Source organism: Rhincodon typus, chromosome 11, assembly GCF_021869965.1.
Source record: "Rhincodon typus isolate 14 chromosome 11, sRhiTyp1.1, whole genome shotgun sequence".
Lineage (NCBI taxonomy): Eukaryota > Metazoa > Chordata > Chondrichthyes > Orectolobiformes > Rhincodontidae > Rhincodon > Rhincodon typus.
Window position 1 is genome coordinate 63,862,919 of NC_063342.1, and position 23,901 is coordinate 63,886,819.

At 44.6% G+C, this 23,901-nt stretch overlaps 1 protein-coding gene across 3 annotated transcripts in view; it reads left to right on the forward strand.

The window, feature by feature from the left end:
* LOC109928783 (Nance-Horan syndrome protein) overlaps positions 1–23,901 on the forward strand; it is a 391,487-nt gene that overhangs the window by 296,374 nt on the left and 71,212 nt on the right. For all 3 annotated transcript variants that reach the window (XM_048602688.1, XM_048602689.1, XM_048602690.1), the window contains exon 2: positions 15,690–15,842. In XM_048602688.1, coding sequence (XP_048458645.1) covers positions 15,690–15,842 — 153 coding nt within the window. The remainder of the gene's footprint in view (positions 1–15,689; positions 15,843–23,901) is intronic.

Genomic DNA, 23,901 nt, shown 5'->3' on the forward strand with positions numbered 1-23,901 from the left:
CACACACACACACACACACACACACACACACACACACACACACACACTACTGTACACACAACCATACATACTCACACATGCACCCACACTTACCCATACATACAAACACACACACACACTACTGTACACACAACCATACACACTCACACATACACCCACACTACTGTACACACAACCATACATACTCACACATGCACACATACACCCACACTCACCCATACATACAAACACACACACACACAGAAACACACATACACCCCCCCACACACACACACACACGTAAATACACAGACCCATACACACAGACACAAACACACACATACGCCCCCACATATACACACATGCACACATATATAAATACACAGACACACACACACATCCCTCCCTGCTGGACCGGACTTTATTCCTTTCTCCTGCCAGACATGAATGCCCCACACCTCGGCTCCTGGATCAATACCCCCTACCCCCATTGATCACACTAGCCCACCCCGACCAATCCACTGTCCTGGTCCTGTCACACCTCTTCTCCGCCAGTAACTTGACACCAGTCTAGGCAATAGGAGGGGAGAGGCAGTCTGACTGTAATTGCCACTCCTCGGAAAATCTGGGCCAATGTTTCAGGCTGTACTTTGGCATAGATTCTTTTTCACTTCAGGATTGGGCAGCAGCATGATGCCATTTATAGTAATATTTGTAAAATGCAGAGATAAAAGTCAGCTTCACTGTCTGTTCCCACAGACTGAGGTCAGTTACTGCACACATCTTGCTTCCCAGAATCCACATGAACCTCAAACAGCATCACCACATTTTATCTATGTAAAATAGTATAATATATTGACCATCAGGATTTTTTGTAACAGACAGAGGGTAGCCACAAGAAAATTATATTTCAAATTAATAACATAATTGTGGTTTATAGACGCTCACAGATAGAAGCCAGTGGTAAAGCCCTGTCAGAAGCTGAATGTACCACAAGACCAATGTTAACCCTGGGAACACTGAGTGAGTGAAACATTAACATCAAGCAGATTACTTACCAAGTATAAGATCAAGGGATTGCCGATGCTGGTGCCCTGGAATACAAACAGAAAGTGCTGGAGAAACTTAGCAGGTCTGGCAGCATCCTTGGAGAGAGAAACTCAGTATTGTTTGCTCCTCATACCCTTTGATCACTTTAGCACTAAGAACCATATCTAACTCTTTAAAACCATTGAATGTTTTTGTCCTCAACTACTTTCTCTGTTAGTAAATTCTACAGGTTCAGTACTTTCTGGGTGAAGAAATTTCTCCTCATCTCAGACTTAAAGGGCCTACCCCATATCCTTATACTGGGACCCCTGGTTCTGAATTCCCTGGTCATCAGGGACATCCTTCCTGCATTTACCCTGTCTGGTCCTGTTGGAATAGTATAGGCAAGGCATACACACAATCGTGAGTTGGAACTACAATATATTGCTGATCCTTCACTGTCGTTGTGTCAAAATCCTGCAGCTCCCTCCCTTACAGCATTGTGGGTTTTCACATATCACAAGGTTTAAGAAGGCTACCTTCTCAAGCTCACTAGGAATGCGTGACACATTTTGGCCCCACCTTGTGAGAGAATGAAGCCAAATGTCTTGTGATCATGAAGTTGCTAGAGGAATGCAAGTCTTTCTTTACTTTACCCTTGATTATACAATATCTTGAGTATGGACTGGGCTGTGTTCAGATCGCTGCCCATTCAGAATATATTACACTAGGAGTGCGTTGAACTCCTTGTTTCATTGTTCAGTTTCCTCATAAAGAAAGGAAACTTGCCTGATATGGAACAAATTTTAGTGCCGGTTACGTAGAGCAGAAATCTCTTTTTTTCTGGCTTTTTGCAGTTGGGGCTTGACAAGGTAAATGTTAAGAGGATGTTTCCCCTCATGGGGATTCACTCCCTTTCTCACCACACACGATGGCAGCATCACTGTCTATTACATCTCATCAAGGCTACTTTGACAGCACCTTCCAAACTTGTGACCTGTGCTAATGGCATGGTAACACCAAAAACTGTGAGTTCCCATAGTCTCAGAATAAAGGGGCACCAATTTAAGACTGAGATGAGAAGGAATTTCTTCCCTCAGAGGGTTGAGAGTCAACTCCTTGCCATAGAGAGCTGTGGGGGCAGAGTCCTTGTGAACGTTTAAGGCTGAGATAGATAGATTCTTGATCAGTTGCGGAATCAAGAGTTGGAGGGAAAGAGCAGGAAAGTGGATGTGAGGAATGTCGGAACAAGCATGATCCTGTTGAATGACAGAACAGGCTTGAGGGACTGAATGGCATAATCCCTGTTCCTATTTCTTATGGTCTTTTGGTCTTGTGTAGGGCTGGGGTTCTGCTGGGAAGTAGAAAGTGGCCGTGTGGAGACATACTGTCCTGAAACGACAGTCTCGGATCTCCCAGCAGTCTATCAGTGCAGTGCTCTCCAGTCAGCACAGCACACTAAAACGCATTAACCACGGAAAGCCTCCTCCCACCATTACCCATTTAACTGCTTGTCAGACTGATGTCTCCAACACATGCAGCAAAACTTTGGGCAGGGATGAAAATGAATTTCCACAGACAATTTTGTTGGCAGCTCACTTGAGGCGACTCCCATTTCACTGGTGTATCTTTGAGGGAAGATCAGCGGGAGATCCGTTTGCTCATGGTGTTAGAGTGGAAGTCCCAAGGAAGTCTAGCCCCTTTAGTGTTTGTACTGAATCAGCCTGGGTGAGTGTGGGCCAGCCTTAATTGCAATCCAGGCTCTTACTGTCCGGTGCTGAGAAGAGTCCAGCACTCTCAGGGGTGCCATCTTTCAGAAAAGGCATCAAACTGAGGCTTCTCAAGATCTCTCATGTATGAACGAGGTCCTATGGCACTTGCTTGAGGAAGAGCATAGATGTTCATACCTGGGCACTGGCCAATATTTGTCCTTCAGCCAGGACCACCAAAGATAGGTTACCTCATCGTTTAACTCAGTGTTGTTAGTGGGATCTTGCTGTGCCCAGTGCTGCAGTGACCACACTTCAAAAGTATTTCATTGGTTGTAAAGCTGGAAAGTGCAGAGGGCTTGAAGACACTGTAAAAATGGACATTCTTTGTTTTTTTTTGTATGGTTTTGACTTAAAGTACAGGCTAGATTCTGGCTGGACATCCCACCACTCTTCCTACCCTCAATATTACTGAGGATGGGTGGAGGGAGCGAGACTATGAAAGGTATGGGCTCATTAACAGCCTGACTGTAGGAACTGTTCCCATTTTCAGAGGGGGTGACCAGATTTTCGCAGTTATAGAGTCATAGAGTCATAGAAATATACAGCACAGAAACAGACCCTTCAGTCCAACTCATCCATGCCAACCAGATTTGCTATATAAATCTAGTCCCATTCGCCAGCATTTGGCCCATATCCCTCTAAACCCTTCCCATTCATATACCCATCCAGCCATTGTTTTGATCATTTTTCCCAAAGTTCCAAAACAATGCAACAGCTTATAAAACAGTCCTTACTGCTCCTAGGATTCAAGGAAATCGGCTCCGACAATGAAAATACCTCTAAACAGGAGCAGCTCTTCCAGCCACAATTTTTTCACGTCCCCCGCCTTGGATATTTTGTCAGTCCAGCTACACAATTTGTGTAGGAAGCGAATTTTAAAGCGTAAGTGAAATATGGTTTTCAAGCTTCAGAGGTCTTATCCTTTAGTAGTTAAAAATTTTGTCGTCGCATTTTCAGGGGAGGAGACAGAATTGAGAGTTTTGCCACTTTGAGAGGCCATCACACACTGGGCATTGCATGGGCACAGTGGTGGGCACAGCTGTTTGGACCATCCATTATCCCTAGGAAGCGTCGTTTGGAAACGGGTGTGATACCCTCAGAGTTTGAAACCATTGGAGCTGTGGAGCAGCAGCTGCACAAGACGGGCGGAGAACCTGGCATCGGAAGGCAAGAGGAGAGGGGGACCAAGCAGATGAGACATCGCCCTCAGCGCAGGATCCAGGGCTGACTTCAATGCACTTCTGGGCCTCTGTGTTATCTCACAGGCAGCAGCACACCGGGCATCACCCAGTGATAGATACCATCTTTACAAAAACAGAAGCACAAACTGATGGGCACCGGTGACTATAGGTCCAATGCCTGGTGTGGTGGCGTGGTGCCCTCAGACATAGAAAGGTGATGCTGATGATGGAGAGGTGCCCATGCTGCATGACGAGGTGGTCCCTCCCTGTCACCCTGTGGGAACAGAACCCTGCTCCTCTCCCTTTAGTCTGCCAGGCCTCTGGCATCCCTGTGACCACCCTCTGGTGCAGTGGCAAGGTTTTTGGCATGCCTTCTGTTACTTTAAGACAAACAGCCACTTCACTGATGGTTGCTGTGGGCGCCTGAAGCCTGTCACCATATCAATTCAGGGTCTGATTTTGGGAAAGACAAACACTTTCTCACTGGAGACCGATTTCTGACAGACAAACAGATCCACCTCCTTTTTCCCATCTCCAAAGGGAGAATCAAACTGTTGCTCAGGCAGAAATGTTAAAAGCGACTGTGAGCTGTGCAGATCAGGAATACTCCATGCTAGAAAGCAACTAACTCACCAACAGTTAACTTTCAGCGAGGCCAGGTCTGACAGGAGGTTGGAAAGAGTTCCAGGTTGTGACTGCCCTCTGTTGGAAGCAGAGTATCATAACCAGGTGAGAACAGGGAATGGCTTACAGGTGGATCCTTTGCATGAGGGAGATTGGCCTGGTTTCTTCTTGCATTGCGGGGTCAGCATCTTCTGCAGAGGAGGAAAAAATTGGAGCGAAGTTAGACTAACAAATGACATTTCTTGATACTTCTGAGATTAACACAACAGACCGTAAAGCAATCCAGCAAAGTTTTTTTTTCTCTGCCACTTCTATTGGAGCACTGTCAACAGAGTGCACTCCCTATCACTTTAGCTAGCTGTAAGACCTTTGGCCACTCGTTTCCAAGTTCGTGTTGGTCTGTCTTGCTCCCATTTTCAACTCATCTTCTACTCACATTTTCATTTCATTTCAAGCCGAGCCTTTTGGCATGAAGGCTGTCAACTCTAGTTAACCAGTGAAAAATGTCGTAATCCAGAGATAGGGGCGATTCAACTTGTTTAAATAGATGCACCAATCCAGCTATTCATGGTTACAGAGCTGCTATCAAGCTAACTGTTAGGGGGCAATCATTCAGAATCTGGCAGTCAACAATTGGCACCTTAATGTGCATCTTTATAGATGATAAGTCATTCGGTATTGTGATGGAAATAAAACCCGCTGGGGAGAGAAAAAAAGCCTGGTAATGTTATACTGTAGTCGCTGGCTTATTGTTCCCAGACCACGTCTCAAACACTGTATTGCCTGAAGCCATTCTCGCGAACAAAACAGTGATGCTGCCACAAGTCTGCAGCTGTCTTTCTCTGCATGTCAAGTTCCTGTTGCCAACTCTGCTGCTGCAGTTCAATGCCATCTGAAGGAAGGCAGAAGCATCATGGTGCTCTGTCGAATAATGCTGCTTCAATGGGAATACAAGAGTGTTCTGCCTAAACAGTAGCAGAGCTCGATCTTTTTTCCTGGAAAGCATGCAATGCTAGGGAATGGCACTGATTTGAAGCCAGCTCACTGCTCCCCCCACACAGCAGCCTGGGATTGTAGCTCTAAAAGACACAGGAAGCAGCAGGAGCTGCCAAAGGTAACAGGTGGCAAAGGGAGAGAATGCATATATTGCTTCATTATTTGCAAATCATTTGGAAGAGCCATCCAGCTTAGGCTCAGACCCCAGTGTTTTTCACCTTAAACCCGAAAATCAGTCCTCTTCAAATACATGTCTAAAATGGTGTTGTAAATTCCTATGGATAATTTCACCCTCGTTCTTTCGGATTATAAAATTCAGATCTTAACAAGCTTCTATATGACCAAAAATCTCACTTATCCTCTAGTTCTTTCGCCAGTTATTTTAAATCTAAGACTCCTGGCCACCAACCCAGTTGCCAGAGGAAATAGTTTCTTCTGATATGCTCAACGAAACCACCCCCCCCACCCCCTTCATAAATTTGAATATCTCTATTAGGTCTACACTCAACCTTCTCTGTTCCAGGGAAAGCCATTCTAATTTCTTCACTCTCTGTATATAACTGAAATCCCTCCCCTGCACACTTAAGAGTGCTGCCCAGAATTGTACAGGATGCACCACCAGAGACACAGGGATTGACTTGTAAGGAAGGACCATAACCTCATGGAGTGAATGTTATGGTGCCCAAAATGCAAGTTTGAAGGTGGTTTGTATAGGGGTATGTGGAGAATGTACAGTATATCAGTCCTCCACTTCCCAGCCATTTCCTCCCTCACACATTATAGGAAATATTAATAATACTACAAATTAATGACTAATTCCTTGATCGTGGTATCAATCATAAGAAAGCATCAGGTAGCACTGTCACCTTTGGGTTCATTACATTCTTAATAGTCAGTTAACTATCTCCTTCTGCCTCTGCTGTAGTTTTGCAGACTGCCAGCCCAGTAACTTTCACTGCATGGGTTTAAGGTGGACAGGAAGTCAGGGTATCTCCTGGCCTATGCAACCTGCCACGCAATTCCCTACTCCCACTCCTGATCCCATTCCCACCCTCTCCGGGATCTCATGACTGCATGGGCTTTCTGTTGGGTTCTGGTTGCAGTCCCAGCACTGGCCACATCTGACTTCCGGCTTCATTTGGGGGGATAGAGCTGCTGGCTAATCAGACTGGTGAACAGCTCTTTAGGGCAGAATTCCAGGCCCTGAATTGCCACGCTGTACTACTTAAGGCCAACCCCAGTTGCAGGCAGTCTGATTTCAAGTCACCAAGGTTCCTGGCCATCCATCTCTTCCTCTGTAAAACCCCCATGTTTTTATCTTCATTCACAAAGCCAAGAGTTGCATGTGTTCTTAACTGCCCTATCATCTTACTCTGCACATTCAAAGCTTTCTACATTTGCAGCCCATGTCCTTCTGCTCTTGTACCCTCTCCAAAAATAAGATGATTTAGATCATTCTACCACACCATCTTGTTCTTCATAAAATGCATCACTTCATGCTTTATCTGATTTAAATTACACCTGCCATGTGTATCCCCTTGACTGTGTATGTCCTCCTGAAGACTGCAGCCATCCCTGTTGCTACTCAGTAAAGATTTGTATAACATGCAAACTTCAACATTGAACTCCTTTGACCCAATCTCAGGCTATTTATTTATACAAAGAGAAACGATGGTTGTAAAGCTGCAATATACAGGATCTGGCTGTTATATTTCCAATACCATTACGTTATTCAGAACAGCACTGCAATGAGCTGAATTTAACCACAGTACTCTGACAGTTGTTACCGTATTCTGAATTGCACTGCAATATTCTGATTAACACTGGTAAATTTTACATGCTGGTATTATATTCAAAATGCTGCCATCATATTTGGAAAATGGCTGCCACCTTCTGCATTCCACTGCTACATCTTGAGGCCTGAGGTCAAAGCACATGACACATGCTCATTTGCTGTAGTTACTCTGTTTTCCTTCGACCCTTTCTGTCTGTTCCAAAAGCTCTTAGTTTGACCTTTTCCTGGAATGAGAGTAAAGGACAAGTGAAAGCGAATGTTTCTGGGGAACTCGAGACAACAAGGTGCAGGGCTGGATGAACACAGCAGGCCAAGCAGCATCATAGGAGCAGAGAGGCTGACGTTTCGGGCCTAGACCCTTCATCAGAAGAGGGGGAGGGGAAGGGGGTTTTGAAATAAATAGGGAGAGAGTGGGAGGCGGATAGAAGAGGGATAGAGGAGAGGATAGGTGGAGAGGAAACAAACAGGTCGAAGAGGCGGGGATGGGGCCAGGAAAGGTGAGTGTAGGTAGGGAGTTAGGAAGGGGATAGGTCAGTCCAGGGAGGACGGACAGGTCAAGGGGGCGGGATGAGGTTGGTCGGTAGGAGATGGAGGTGCGGCTTGAGGTGGGAGGAGGGGATAGGTGGGAGGAAGAACAGGTTAGGGAGGCAGGGACGAGTTGGACTGGTTTTGGGATGCGGTGGGGGGAGGGGAGATTTTGAAACTTGTGAAATCCACATTGATACCATTGGGCTGCAGGGTTCCCAAGCGGAATATGAGTTGCTGTTCCTGCAACCTTCGGGTGGCATCGTTGTGGCACTGCAGGAGGCCCAGGATGGACATGTCGTCTGAGGAATGGGAGGGGGAGTTGAAATGGTTCGCGACTGGGAGGTGCAGTTGTTTGTTGCGAACCGAGCGCAAGTGTTCTGCAAAGCGGTCCCCGAGTCTCCGCTTGGTTTCCCCGATGTAGAGGAAGCCACACCGGGTACAGCGGATGCAGTATACCACATTGGCAGATGTGCAGGTGAACATCTGCTTGATGTGGAAAGTCTTCTTGGGGCCTGGGATGGGGGTGAGGGAGGAGGTATGGGGGCAGGTGTAGCACTTCCTGCGGTTGCAGGGAAAAGTGCCGGGTGTGGTGGAGCTGGAGGGGAGTGTGGAGCGGACAAGGGAGTCACGGAGAGAGTTGTCCCTCCGGAAAGCAGATAAAGGTGGGGAGGGAAAGATGTCTTTGGTGGTGGGGTCGGATTGCAGATGGCGGAAGTGTCGGAGGATGATGCGTTGGATCCGGAGGTTGGTGGGGTGGTACGTGAGGACGAGGGGGATTCTTTTTTGGTTTTTATTGCGTGGACGGGGTGTGAGGGATGAGGTGCGGGAGATGTGGGAGACACGGTTGAGGGCGTTCTCGACCACCGAGGAGGGGAAGTTACGGTCCTTGAAAAACGAGGACAACTGAGATGTACGGGAGTGGAATGCCTCATCCTGGGAGCAGATGCGGCGGAGGCGAAGGAATTGGGAATAGGGGATAGCATTTTTGCAGGAAGGTGGGTGGGAGGAGGAGTATTCTAGGTAGCTGTGGGAGTCGGTGGGCTTGAAATGAATATCGGTTTCTCGGTGGTTGCCCGATATGGAGACAGAGAGGTCCAGGAAGGGGAGAGAGGTGTTAGAGATGGTCCAGGTAAATTTAAGGTTGGGGTGGAAGGTGTTAGTGAAGTGTATGAACTGTTCGAGCTCCTCGTGGGAGCACGAGGCGGCACCGATACAGTCATCAATGTAACGGAGGAAGAGGTGGGGTTTAGGGCCGGTGTAGGTACGGAAGCGGGATTGTTCCACGTAACCTACAAAGAGGCAGGCGTAGCTTGGGCCCATGCGGGTACCCATGGCTACCCCCTTTGTCTGTAGGAAGTGGGAGGAATTGAAAGAGAAGTTGTTGAGTGTGAGGACGAGTTCGGCTAAGCGGATGAGGGTGTCAGTGGAGGGGGACTGGTCGGGCCTGCGGGACAGGAAGAAGCGGAGGGCCTTAAGGCCATCTGCATGGGGAATGCAGGTGTAGAGGGACTGGATGTCCATGGTAAAGATGAGGTGTTGGGGACCGGGGAATTGGAAGTTCTGGAGGAGGTGGAGGGCGTGGGTGGTGTCACGGACATAGGTAGGGAGTTCCTGGACCAAGGGGGAGAAAATGGAGTCGAGATAGTTGGAGATCAGTTCGGTGGGGCAGGAGCAGGCGGAGACAATGGGTCGACCAGGGCATTCAGGTTTGTGGATTTTGGGAAGGAGATAGAAGCGGGCAGTGCGAGGGGAAGGAGATAGAAGCGGGCAGTGCGAGGTTTCTGGGGAACTGTTTTCTCTTCAGGTACAATCAATACTCTGGGTGAAAATTGCCTCACAGAATCGTGCCAGTTTTATTTTATGGAGTTTCTTTCCTACTTTGCTGCAGAAAACTATTTGCGCATTGCCAATTGTAAAATCTGCTATAAAACAGGGTAGTCAGTGTTTGATGAAAACAGGTTATCACAAAAAAATTAGCACTTTTATCAGTGTCTAGTCTACTGTCTGTGAGTAAACAGGTTTGAAATAATTGAAAACTACTTCAGAAAAATACAGTTTGTAACCATTACCTAATCACATTGTGGACAGTAATTGCCCCTAATTGTAACTGTTTATATTTGCATGCTGTGGACCTAAGGGTATATCATGTCATCATCATTAATACCCTTCCACCTGTATAAGATGATGAACCTGCAGCAAATGAAATCCATTGGGAATGGGGTTTCTTCACATTCTGCCAATGGGAGGATCCTTGTTGTTCCTTGAGAAGCTGGTTCTGCCGCAGTGCCCCATGTGGACTGGAGAGCCGGTGTCAGTGTGGGTGACTGCTGCCAAGAGCCACTGACTGTCATGAGGTGATGTTGCCATATCTCTGTGCCAGCTGGTGTCCCTCAGGGCTGAGAATCAATGCTTTCAGGCCTTCGTATCCGGCTTCCTGGAATCAGAGCTTTTGGCATCCTGCTGGTCGTCAGCCTCTGGCTAGCTCACCATCCAGAAAATCCTCGGATACACAATTGCCTCCCATCCTGGGAATGTGTCGGAGTCCCTGAACTCTTCCCGTGCTCAACGAGTGGCGACTGACTTGGGGATGAGCTGCCACGTCTGTGTTTTGGCCCAGAACATGTCACAGCAGTGAAGTTGTAAGTTGTTCAGCCTCCATTCTGTGATAGCTCCCAGCCGTCTGTGTTTCACAGTCAGGGATCAAGATGCTGAGAACAGAGAACTAATAAACCCCCTACTTGATCCTAGGAGTCAACTTGATATGAATGAATGCATGTTCCATGAGTGGATCAATGATAGTGGCTTTTTCCCTAGAAATGTAAAAGAGTCCTGAATGAAGAGACAGATTGTCTGTCACCATGAACCCAGAATAGCTGAATTTGCAAACCACTTCCAGCTATTGAGTGTGTGACAACTGTCCCATAGCCATGGGTTTTGTTTATAGTTTATATTCAGGGTGAACAACTTACAGGAATGGGAGAGATAGCACAGGAGTTGTTTAGCTGAATTTCTTTCGGACCAAATAGTGCAGCGTCAAGGAGTTCACTGATCAGGATGTGACGTGCTTTGGTCCTTGCTTTCAGGCTGTGTAGAGCCACTGTCTGACTTGTATGTGTGTAAACCCCCTTGCATAGCTGCAAGAAATGCAATGAGAGTGGGAGAGATAGTAGGAACTGCCGATGCTGGAGAATCTGAGACAACAAGGTGTAGAGCTGGATGAACACAGCAGGCCAAGCAGCAGGAAAGCTGACGTTTCGGGTCTAGACCCTTCTTCAGAGAGCAGGAGTCAGGAAGTGCTCCTCTTTTTCGGCCACCTTTTCTCACAGTCCTGTCCCTCCATTGGACACTGGTTGCCCTTGACTGAGGGAGCACCCCTCCTCCTCCACAGTGACAAGCAGCCCATACAGCATCACCCATTGTGGGCACTGCATGGTGAGGGGCCTATTGCATCCAGTTCAATGCTAGAGGAAACAGCATGAACACCATAAGTGGTCCTTAATTGCCTCATTTGAAAGACAAGGCAGATTATAGGCCTTCCTGGTCAGAACTTATTTCTGGTGAAGCTGGGTAAGTGGCAGGGCCTACTTACGCCAGAATCCTGCCTACCGAAATGTCCTTCCTGGAATATCTCACAGCCTTCACTCTGTTTCTCCCTGCGGACAGGGTGACAGAATTCATACAATCATAGAATCCCTACAGTGTGGAAACAGGCCCTTCGACCCAACAAGTCCACACCGACTCTTGGAGCATCCCACCCAGACCCATCCCCCTATAACCCACCTAAGCTACACATCCCTGAACACTACGTGGCAATTTAGCATGGCCAATCCACCTAGCCTGCACATCTTTGGACTGTGGGAGGAAACCAGAGCACCCGGAGGAAACCCACGCAGACACGGGGAGAATGTGCAAACTCCACACAGACAGTCGCCCAAGGGTAAAAATCGAACCCAGATCCCTGGCGCTGTGAGGCAGCAGTGCTAACCACTGAGCCACCGTGCCACTGAGCCACAGAGCCTTCCCAACATTTTTTCTGATTTTGTTTCAGATTTCTCGAATTCGCGGTTCTCTGCTTTTCGATCCTTGAAAGGGTTTCACAATTACTGTAATCTCACTCCCTCCTCTCTCCCTCAGCAGTCTATTCAAATGAAAACCCGACCTTTCTCTGCAGCGGGGGTTGTGAGTCATTTTCGGTTTCAAAGAGGGCCAAAGGCGATCATCCTCAGCAGGTCAGGACAGTCTGTGTGAAAATAACTTTCAAATGTGAGCAAACAGATGATATGCTTAAGCCATGAAATGTTACCCCAGTGTGTGACGGGAGACTGATTCTCGACCGGACATTTTCACGCGTGAGTTCTGGGGAGGTAGTGAGGGGAATTCAGGTATAAGAGGAAAAAGAGGACAACCCAGTTGCACACCTTTTAAGGCTTTTTGCCGTGTTCTTTAGTTGCCTCGAGCTAGTGTCTCTAAGTCATTGCCAGCCTTCATATCGTTTAATCCATAGAGCAGCAGCTGCACTATAAGGTGCATCTGCAGATCTGTCATTAGTCTACATTGAGGTATAAATCGGCTGTCTTTTTGGATTCAGATTCCTAGGATTGGCATCAATCCTGCTCATGGGGCAGCACGGTGGCTCAGCGGTTAGCACTGCTGCCTCACAGCACCAGGGACCCAGGTTCAATTCCAGCCTCAGGTGACTGTCTGTGTGGAGTTTGCACATTCCCCCCAGTGTCTGTGTGGGTTTCCTCCAGGTGCTCCAGTTTCCTCCCACAGTCCAAAGATGTGCAGGCTAGGTGGGTTGGCCATGCTAAATTGCCTGTCGTGTTCAGGGATGTGTAGTTTAGGTGGGTTATAGGGGAATGGGTCTGGGTAGGATGCTCTGAGGGTCACTGTGGACTTGTTGGGCCAAAGGGCCTGTTTCCACACTGTAGGGACTCTATGATGAAAAGGGAAGACTAGAGAAGCTGGAATTGCTTTACTTCAAACAGAGAAAGTGGGATCAGTAGAATAACCCTTCCACACAGAGGCATCATGAGCTGAATAGCCCTCTTCAGTGCTGTAAGCTCACACATCAAAAAGCAGCTTTATTGTCTGGTACAGGGCCATACTTGTGAAGGGTGGGGGCAGATTTGCAACTTGCCTTTTTTGCTAGATCAGAGGGCACAAGTTGCACCAAGCGGATCTCAGAAGTGGGTAACCACACAGATTTCTGAGACGGATCAGCAAACAGAAGGCCTGAGAGATCAATGATTGATAGAAGTCACAGCTTTTAAGGTGACAGTCTCTTAACTTGATGATTTAGCTGTTTCCCGAAGCAGTGTGCGTTGTCCCTGCACAAGAATGAACTGCCAGCTGATCTGTGTGAGCCTTAACGTCTGCAGGCTATTCGAATGTGGCAGCATCACAGATGAGGCTAAACCTCTCATTTCTCCCCACAGTTGAGAGTCTACTGGGGAGGCTGTTACCCTTTTGTAAGAATGTCCCTAGTGCATGTAACAGCTGTCATATCCTGCAAACTCCACATTACCTTATATCTGTGCTGATACAATCTTCTGGTTTAAGTCAATTTAACAACTTCTCTCATTGACAAAGATCTGTTTTTTTTAAGGAAAGCTAATGTGTTCATTGCAGCATAAAAAGTAACACTTAAAATGAAGTGATGCCGTGGTAGTCTCTGAAGGAATTAAAAATTCTATTTACATTTTCTGACAGGGATCTTCATAATTCTGGTCTCAGCTGGATGAAGGCTATGCTTGGACCAGGATATCATTATTCTGGCCTCTGCTGTGCAATGCAAACCGTATTTGAATTTGGCTTGCAAAGCTATAATACATTCTGTCAGATGTGGCAGTTAGTGGTTCTCAGTAAATTGTCATGGCCACATAAAAGGATATGAGCTGTTTTATTTTTAACACAAGAATAGGAAGACAAATCCCCAAGTGCTTTAATTTTCAACTTTATTTCAAATAATAAACTGCAAGAATTAGCATGCATCATTTGTTCACTCTTCACTGCGACTAATCCAAAGTCATGTTGCGATTTCCTGCACGGATCAATTAGAATGGCTTTCTCCTTCAATTTCCTGCTCTCTCCTGAAGCTTTAGTGCAGCCCAGTTTCATTTATTCCAGCCACCTGCGATACTGCACCCCAAGTGGCCATTCTTCATTCCAATGCCTGCATTGCAAGTGTTGGCGGGCTGTGGGAGTCATCACGAGTCAAGACCAATTGTCGCGATTGACAAAGCCCATAAACGTTCCACCGGGTGGGGAGGGAGATTTCCAGGTCGTCGACCCCTTCTGTAACAAAGAGACCAGGAGAAATGTTGCCGATATTTTACGTCCCCTTGAAAGGCAGATGTTGTCTTGATTTAACACCTCAGTGAAAGGGCAGCACGCCCAACAGTACAGCATTCCCCAACCCCCCTCCCATCCCTGCCCCGGTGTGTCAGCCTTATCACTTCTTAAGGATCTGGAATGGATCTTTTGCCCATCTGTGTCAGATGGTTGTGGGCACGAGTGCCACCATTGGTTTGTAGTTGGCATCTGATGCTGTTTCAAATCTATTTAACTCAGCAGAACCCAGAGGTGAAACCTGGGAGCTTCCTGCTGTGTGACTGAATCTCATACTGGGCTGTGCCGCCAAGCTAATTTAAGGCACAAAGGAAGTTGATCTGCCGAAGTTCTATTTTCTAGTTTATGACATAGTAAACTGCAAGTAAATGTTTCCTTATCTAAACATTTGAAATAATAGTATTGTGCGTGATTAACCCTGATGCACTTATATTCATACTAAGGGAGGTAATCCAGTGTTGCTTTGCTGTGTTCATCCCATAAGTGCCTATAAATAGATAAGGAATTATTTTGGACAAGTATTAAAAACCAATAGTTTAATATTAATCATCTTTGTAAATGACAATTTCTCCCTTATCACTGCTAGAAATGATAGCAGTTAACCTCACATCCTCGCATCCTGCTTCCCATAAGGATTCCATCCCATTCTCCCTGGGTTTACTGTCTCCATCGCATCTACCAGCTTTTCCTAGCTACAACCAGTTCTGAGGAAGGATCACTGGACCCAAAACGTTAACTCTGCTTCCTCGCCACAGATGCTGCCAGACCAGCTGAGTTTCTCCAACAATTTCTGTTTACGTTTCAGATTTCCAGCATCCGCAGTCCTTTGGTTTATTTTACTATGTTGGTATTTGTTCCAAAGGGATTGATGATAATGGAGCCAATTTAGTGTAAGAAAAGTTGAGGGAACATTATTTCATGATCTGAATTTTTTTGAAGTAATGTGTGTTCTTTTCGAGTCAGTTTTCTCTCCTTTCTCGTGGCTCTAACTTGGGTTCTCAATGGACAACAAGCCTCAACCAAGTTGTCACGTATGTCAGCAATTTAGTTATGGAACGTATCGCTGTCAGGCTCAGTCCCATTTCACCTCTTGTCACCACAAGTACGCAACTATTCCTCAGGCAGTGATTGAGTGCTTGGGGACCCAGCTTGTTTTCTCCTTCACAAACCTTCATTATCAAATGTGGTGCTTCCAATGGCTGAACCAAACAGCACAAAACAGGCCAGGAAACATATCTGATATCTAATGGTCTCTTATAGCCAGGAAACACCATATAGTTGGCCATTACTGAATTATTTATTTCTCACCATTCCAAGCACCAGTGATAGATTGTAGTCAGTGGTACCTCATCCTAATCTTCAAACCAAGCTTTGCTAAAATGCTTGTGATAACAGTGGCGCAATGATTGCTGACCTGGTGTTTCTCTGTTCCAGCTGTGTCAAACCTGGACAAGGAGAGTAAACTAACAGTCCACTATCGAGCTCTATGGTACCAGCAGGAAGAACTGTTTCACCCATCGACCAGATCGCCATGTGTAGAGGAGCTTCACCAATGTGCCAAACAGAAGCAGCAGTTTCTACATAAAGGTACACTTCATGCTTTCATCTGTGTATGTCCTTCATAAACACGGTCAGTGCTGACTTCACTCCATTTCAATGTGTGCATTAGCTTTGCAATGTTCGTTTTACAATTAAATGGCCCCTTGACGAAGCAGAATTGTAAAATGTTTGAAAGGTGAGCAGGAGAATGGTGTACATGAGGTGATTCAAGCAGACAAAAATACCAGCGCAGACATCAGGGATCAATTAGCCTGTTCTGGCGAGGTAACATTTAATGATCTTATGCTATCCACAAATACAAAAAAACGAGTTTATTGTCTTGCACCAATCAGGACATTCATAAGAATGCAAAATGTAAAGGAGAACACTTTTTATACTGTCTGAAAAGAGAGTGATCAGTTTGCAAATGGACTCCTACTGGTAGACACACTGCCATGGACAGTAAACCAGTTGAATATTGACTGATAGTTTACCAGTAAGTTTTGTTTAAATTTAAACCAGGCAGGTTGACTGTAATTGGTCCGACACAATGCTCTGAGGAATGAGCAAGCGAATGGTTGCTGCATATTCTGTTAAGTTAAAATAAGTACAATGTGTGCACATGTTCTTTGTGTCTGCAAAGAGTAGGTCCTTTGTATTGATATAGGTAGTTTTCAGAATGCAAAAATTGTGCTACTGTGTGAGCCCAACTGACAATCTTCACAGTACCACAGAACTATTATGGCACAAAAGGAGGCCTTTCAGCCCAACCTGTGTGCACCAGCACCTCAAACGAGCATCATTCCCTCATGCCCACCTCTTGCTATTTGCCTAAACATTGCATGCTATTTCTATCCAAATAATCATCCAATGCCTTCCTGCATGCCTTAGTTGAACCTGTCTCCACCATTTTCCAGGCAGTATGCTTGATACTTTAACAAGTTGCTGTGTGAAAACATTTCTTCTCACATCACCCTTGCCTCTTTTGCACATCACTTTAAGTCTGTGCTCTCTCATTCATGTTCCTTCTTTAAACAGGAACAGTTTCTCCCTATCGACTCTATCCAGCCCACTTATGATTTTGACAACTTTTATTAAATCTTCTGTCATCCTACTTCTCTCCAATGAGAGCAGTCCTAACTTCTTCAAGCTACCGTCAAAACTGCACTCCTCATAGTTTACAATTCTTCCAAGTTCAGGTCATCTGCAGACTTTGAAATTGTCCCCTACACACCAAGTTCGAGATAATTAATATATATCAGAAAAAGCAAAGGTGCCAGTACCATCCCCTGAGGAACTTCACTGGAAAGCTTGCTACAGCCCAAAAAACTGTCCATTACTCTCTGTTTCCTGTCACTCAGCCAATTTTGTATTCATGTTGCTTCTGACCTTTTTATAACATGACCTATGACTTTCCTGACAAGTCAGTTGTGTACCAATCTTAAATTGGCTGTTAGTGCAAATTTTTAGTACATTCAGGATTATTTCACAAATGTCATCCAAATGTGGAATCGCATCTAATGTTGGACATGGTGTTTAGAGTTTTGTAGGCATGGGCTGGTTGGGTACTGTCACTACCTTGTTTGTTGTGAACAGCCAAGGGGACATGCTGTTCAAAATGATCTGCCTGTCTTTGGGATGTATAGCCTGTACACATGGCATAACACTGGCAGTGAAATTCATATATCACATTACTCACTTGTGTCTTTTTTACCTTGAAGTCAGCACTCTATTAGCGATGAACAACACCTGCTGTTGATACTGTCTCTCAGCAGTCACCATGTAACTGATACTTTCTCCATGGCAATGCCTCGACCAGTCTGAGTTCACTTACCAACACACCAACACTCTCTTCTCAAGCTGTATAAATTGTTGTTTTCTCTTGCAATTGTTGTTCTTGTGAATGTCCTGATGAGTGTGAGACATAAAGTTTCAACAAAATCAACAAATACTCGAGTCCTGTAGGACCAAAGTATGATTTTATGTCAATCAGTGCTAATTTGAATTTCTAATTAAAGGGAGACAATTAACTCGTTGTTATATTCCATACAATCTGCATCATGGCTCTAAATACCCGTGTTGTCATGATTTTTGCGAACTATCCATTGCATGTTAGTCTGGAATTTTTCAGTTTGTTAGTATTTGATCACAATACCATGCCCAGTTTTGCACATCTACAATCTAAGTAATAATCATTCCCGAGAATCTGAGCAGCGAGCAGCCTACGAAGAATACTGTGCACAATTCTGCTCACCCTTCTGTAGGAACGATGTTGTTAAACTTGAGAGGATGCAGAAAAGATTTACAAGGAAGTTGCCAGGACTGGAGGGTTTGAGTTATAGGGAAAGGCTGGATAGGCTGGGACATTCTTCCCTGGAACATAGGAAGCTGAGGGGTGAGAGGTTTATGAAATCATGAGGGGCATGGATAGGGTGAATAGCCAAGTTCTTTCTCCTACTGCGGAGGAATTCAAAACTTGAGGGCATAGGTTTAAGGTGAGAGGGGAAAGATTTAAAAAGGACCCAAGGGGTAACCTTTTCACACAGAGGGTGGTGCGTGTATGGAACAAGCTGTGAGACGAGGTGATGGAAGCGGGTACAAATACAACATTTGAAAGGCATCTGGATGGGTAAATGAATAAGAAGGGTTTAGAGGGATATGGAACAAATGCTGGAAAATGGGACTAGGTGAGATTGGGATGTATGGTCGGCCTGGACGAGTTAGACCGAAGGATCTGTTTCCATCTTTTATGACTCAGTAACAAGGCTGATTCACCAACCTTAGAGGATTGAGTTAGGATGATAGACTGGAGGGATAAAGGCCAAATGCAGCAGATATACTAATGCATTGCTCAGCTGTGCAAGCTTCAGTTATTGTGCTAATCTCAGCCTGGGCAAAGTGAAGAAGGACTACAATAGGTTGCAACAACTCTGATTTAAGAGTGGGGTTATTAGTCAGGCTCCTCACTCCTCATTATTGTTTAGGGATATCAACAGACAAGCACGAATTGACAGGAAAATCCCACTGGTTTATCAATCTGTCCCACACCTCGTGATAACTCAATATATACATTCTTCCTATCTCCCTGAAACTATATATCTTCCAGGAAAGATGAAATATTGGGTATAAAATCTCAGATCATCCTGAAAGAAGATATTCTAGGAAATTCCCGATCCCGCCCCCCCCCCCCCCATCTCCACCTCCCCTCCATGCAATCGAAACTAATCCAAGGGTTGACTGTGATCCTGAGCGTTCTGTGCAATATCTGTTCCTTCTACACAGTAATCTCTGGTCCAGCCATGACAGATCCCACTATCACTTAAATTCAACAAGTACCATACAAGTCAGCAATCTGTTCTGCTGGTCCATAGGTCTCTGGGGAAATTGTATCCGACTTAAAATTATGACCCATAGCCTTAATCTATTGAATTGGAATACATGTATGTGCGTGTTTCTGAGTGTGTATGATTCACACGCTGCTGAAACTGTTATTCACGTGACGAGTAGCTAGCATGGGTTACATGAGGAACTGCAACCCAACAAAGAGTCAAAGCCTACAGGACATGGGGAGGGGAGACAACTGGATTCCAGTCCAACAGGAATCCAGACGTTCAGGAAAAGGGAGCAAAACATTTGTCGGTGTCACAACTGGGAGAAAATTCCCTTTTGGTTTCTGTGCAGTTCTGCCTGACACTCCTTTGTGCTTATACCAAAAACAGGGTTTCCATTGCACACAGAGGGCAGATCGGTGTAAACCGTTATATTTATTTTCAGATTCTATCCACCAAATCATTTCCCAGGCTGTGTGGAGACATAAAACGAGTTTATTCTCATAAAAGATAAAAGCTGCAAATGTTACAACTTGACAACCACATCCTTGTGAGGTCTCCTCATTACACAGGCATTGAATCAATCAGTACCACCAAGTGAAATGAGTCACGTTTGATTGCAGCACATTCACTGTTTGCTGCTTCCAACAATTGGAAAGCCAGTGTGACAGATAAAGATTGACAGCATGCCGCTTACTTTCATCCCATTCACCTTGATTAGGCAAACAGTAGTTTTGGTTCCATTTTGAGATAAGCACCTAATACATGTTGCTAGATTTCTGTTGCAGGTAGAAATAGTTTTATTGTTTAAATTCATTCCCACTTTCACTCCTCCACCATTGAAAGCAATGGCTTTGCCAAATATGTGTGTTTGTGGACATTGGCACAGGACAGGATCAGGCAGTTATAGAGTCGTACAGGATGGTATCAGACCCTTCGGTCCAGTTCATCCAAAATTTCCCAAACTAAAGTAGTCCCATTTGCTTGTGTTTGGCTTTCCTATTCTTGTATCTGTCCTAATGTCTTTTAAATGTTGTAACTGTACCTGCACCTACCACTTCCTCTGGCAATTCACTCCACATATGGAACCACCCTCTGTGTGAAAAAGTTGCCCCTCAGGTCCCTCTTAAATCATTGTCCTTAAAATTATGCCCTCTATTTTGAACTCCCCTACCCTAGGGAGAAGACTTTTGCTATTCACCTTATATGTCTCTCACGATTTTATAAACCTCTTTAAGGTCAGTCCTCAACCTCCAACAGTCAGGCTCAGAAACACCTGCTGAATTTACCTTTGAGGTGTTGAGCTTTGTTTGGAAGTCACTGACTAATATTCTGAAGGCTATGGATTCAAGTCCCACTCCAAAGGCTTAAACCACAGAGTCTAGGCTTCAGTTTCAGTGAAGTATTGAGTTGCCATATTGCACTGTGAAGGGCAAAGGGGCTTACTTTCAGGGTCCTTAACCCTCAGTCACTAAAATAAATGATCTGGTCACTATCAGATTGCTAATTGTGCGAGCATCCTGTGCACAAATTGACTGCCATATTTCCTGTATACAAACATACTTGAAAAATGCCAAACTGTTGGTAAAACACAGCGGAATGTCGTGAAGCCGTGAAATTCACCTTTCGGTTGAGATCAGCTTCTATCAACAAGTTGTAGGGTATGGATTTCAGACTTACCTAGTCTGCGTTTAGCGTTGTTTGGTATTGGGCCGTGCAGTTGCCCAATAATATATTAAAGGCAACGTTTAATGTGACAAAGTGGAAATTGTCACATGGATGTAACTTCTTCAATTTCATCACCACTCACAATACCCTGACTCTATTGGATAGTGGTCAGTCCTTTGAACTAAACTCCAAATCTATTCACTTGCCAGGATTAATGGAATCCAGATGGAGGCCTGTTGCCATGCATGAGGCTCTCTAGTGCAGACTACTCAACAATTGTCATTGGTGAGACCATTTGCAAACTGTAGATGGTGCAAATGTAAGGAAACACTGAGAGGGATGTGCACTCAACTTTAACTCAGTTCATTGTACCCAAACTGTATATCCCCTTTAAGTGACGTCCCTGATGCACACTGCCACAAGCAATGCCCTCGCACCACCCATTCCCATTTGTGAGCTGCCAGTAAACAACACAAGTAAAGGTAAAGTCACCATAATCCCACCATGCCATAGGGCTGCTTTCTTATTGGAGAGAGAGAGAGAGAGTTTAACTTGAGGGTCACCACACCTCCAGTGAGGGCCAAGATTGAGAAGGTGAGATGTTCATAGTAATTTCAGCTGGTTTGGGAATTGAAACCATGTCCGTTGGCATTATTCTGTATCACAAAACCAGTCATCCAAGCTAACTGACACCCTACACTTTGGCAAAGGAGGATAGCTGAGATGTTTAAATTGAATTGTGTCAAGGAGTTTTATTTGTCAGATACTGACTACAGCTATGAAAATAATATCAAATGCATATTTCCGTAAGTGTATATTATCAGTCACATCCTACTTTTGTTTTGGTAGTAAATCAGACGTTAAATGAACTTTCTGTCGTAAACCATTTTTAAATACCACTTGCACCTGAATGTTTGTGAGGAGTCAAGCATCAGCATGTAAGTCAATATAGTTCACATATGCGGCAGATCTCAATATTATTGCCTTTGGATCAGTTAACTGTTGGCTGATTACAGAAATTACTCCCACTATAAACCTGTCTTCCCACACAATTTAGAACAGTTCAAGTTTAGTTTTGAGAGGAATGAATGAGATTTGAAGATCTACGTGTTTGGTTACAACAGGAGACAAGTTCCAGATCCTGCTGGATGACAAGATATTGGTTTCATTAATTTATATTGAGTTACTTTTTGTTCCTCCTTTTCATACATGTTATGGTAAATTATTTTGTGATCAGTGAAATGAGGAACGTCTGGAAGTAAAGCAACCTTTTGTGTTACTTAACAGTCGCTGTTAGTATCAAACACTCGTCAGTCAAATATTGCAAGGTCTTGTCCTGTGATAAGCTGGATGGATTCTGTCCCAGCAATGTGTCACACCATGTCAGTGTGTCATTTTTCACTTCCCACGTCAACCATTCATTGAACCTTTGGGGTCAGATTCCTAATTTGTTCCAAGTAATGTTAAGTTAAAGGGCAGAATTTGTGTCAGCGAATACTGACATAGAGGCTATCATCCCACAGGGGCTATTATGTGTAAGACCAGGCGGGCAGTTACATAATCTCCTAACTCTTATTTCCATCAAAGTCAACAGTGGAACAACTTGCAAAAGATGTTTTACGCTGAAGTGTATAAAGTCAAAATGACTTCCCATTGGTCAAGAGTAGATTTAGATGCAAGTTCTATGTGTGACAGACAGCTGTGCTGAAACCGCTAAAACCCCTAACCTCCATCAGCCTTGGCCACATGAGCTGTTCCTATAAAGTGTCGTTTTTCATAGACAGTATAGTTGATAGTCATAAATCACCTCCTAATGTTGGTGGAGCTCATTTCACAGCTTTCCATGGTATACATTTCACGCTATGTGGAATAATATTAGCAAGATGTCAGATAAGGAGGACCTCAGTCTCATCACCAGCTGACACCAAATCTGGTCCCAGGGTCATTGACTGGGGCGACATCTTTGCATCACAAAAAAAAGTCATGCCTGTCGACTGATTGATTCTGTAAAACAGAGATGTCTTTATTTCTTTGCAATTTAGGAACATTCCTTAAATTAGTAAATGTTAAAAGATTGAGATAGGCAAGAGTGAGGTAAGCTGTTATAAAGGGGCAAGGCCCCACCAACTAGAAATGTCCTCATTGGGGAATAAAGGAAGTAGTGGCTTTATCATTAATGCAATATTGCAAAATTGTACCGAGTTATTTCAAATTTCCGTTGATATATTTTTATTTAGTTGAATATGTGTATTCCTTATCATGCTCATGTATTTACTGGGTTTATTTATGGACTTACAGTAGTGTAAGACATTGGTCAGGAATGAAAAAGGATAAGAATTAAAAATTGTTTTCCAAAAAGGGATGTAATGAGAGGCAGCTTGTTAGCCATTAAGCTCAGTAAAGAAGATGAAATTATGGAGATCACTTCATAAAATTGCACCATTGAATTTATGGGAACGTACGGACGAGTATAGTCCATTCAGGCCTTGAAGCCCATTCAATCTGTTCTGTGAGTCATGACTGAGTAGCAACCTAGTACCATATACTCACCTTTGCTCTATTTCCATGATTAGGTTGTGTATAGATGTGTTTCCTAATGTCACTCCTGTAAGGTCTGGCTCTAATTTTGGGCAATGCCCCTTAGTCCTGGATGTCCCCAACCTGTGGGATAGTTTCTCTCTTTCTATCCTACTTGTTTACTTCAAAAATCTTGAAATTTTTGGTTAAAATATCTCTTAACCATGCCAACTAATTCTTGCACTCCAGATATGATTCATGTAAATCTACACTATACTTCTCCAACTAGTCAAATCTATCCTTTCCAGGATGTGGTACTGAGAACACCCATCCAAGGACACTCATTGACAATGGGAGTAAACAGTGGAGGACCCAGCACTGATCCCATGACACACCACTTGTTATTTTTGACAATTCAGAAAAGACCCATTTATCCTTACTTTGTGCTTCCTGTTAGCTAACTAATCCTTTATCCATGTTAACATATTAACCCCTACACCATGAACTCTTGTGCCACAACCTTATGTTGTACCTTATCAAATACTTTTTAGAAATCCAAGCAGACCACATGTATGATGGTGTCTCCCCCCCCC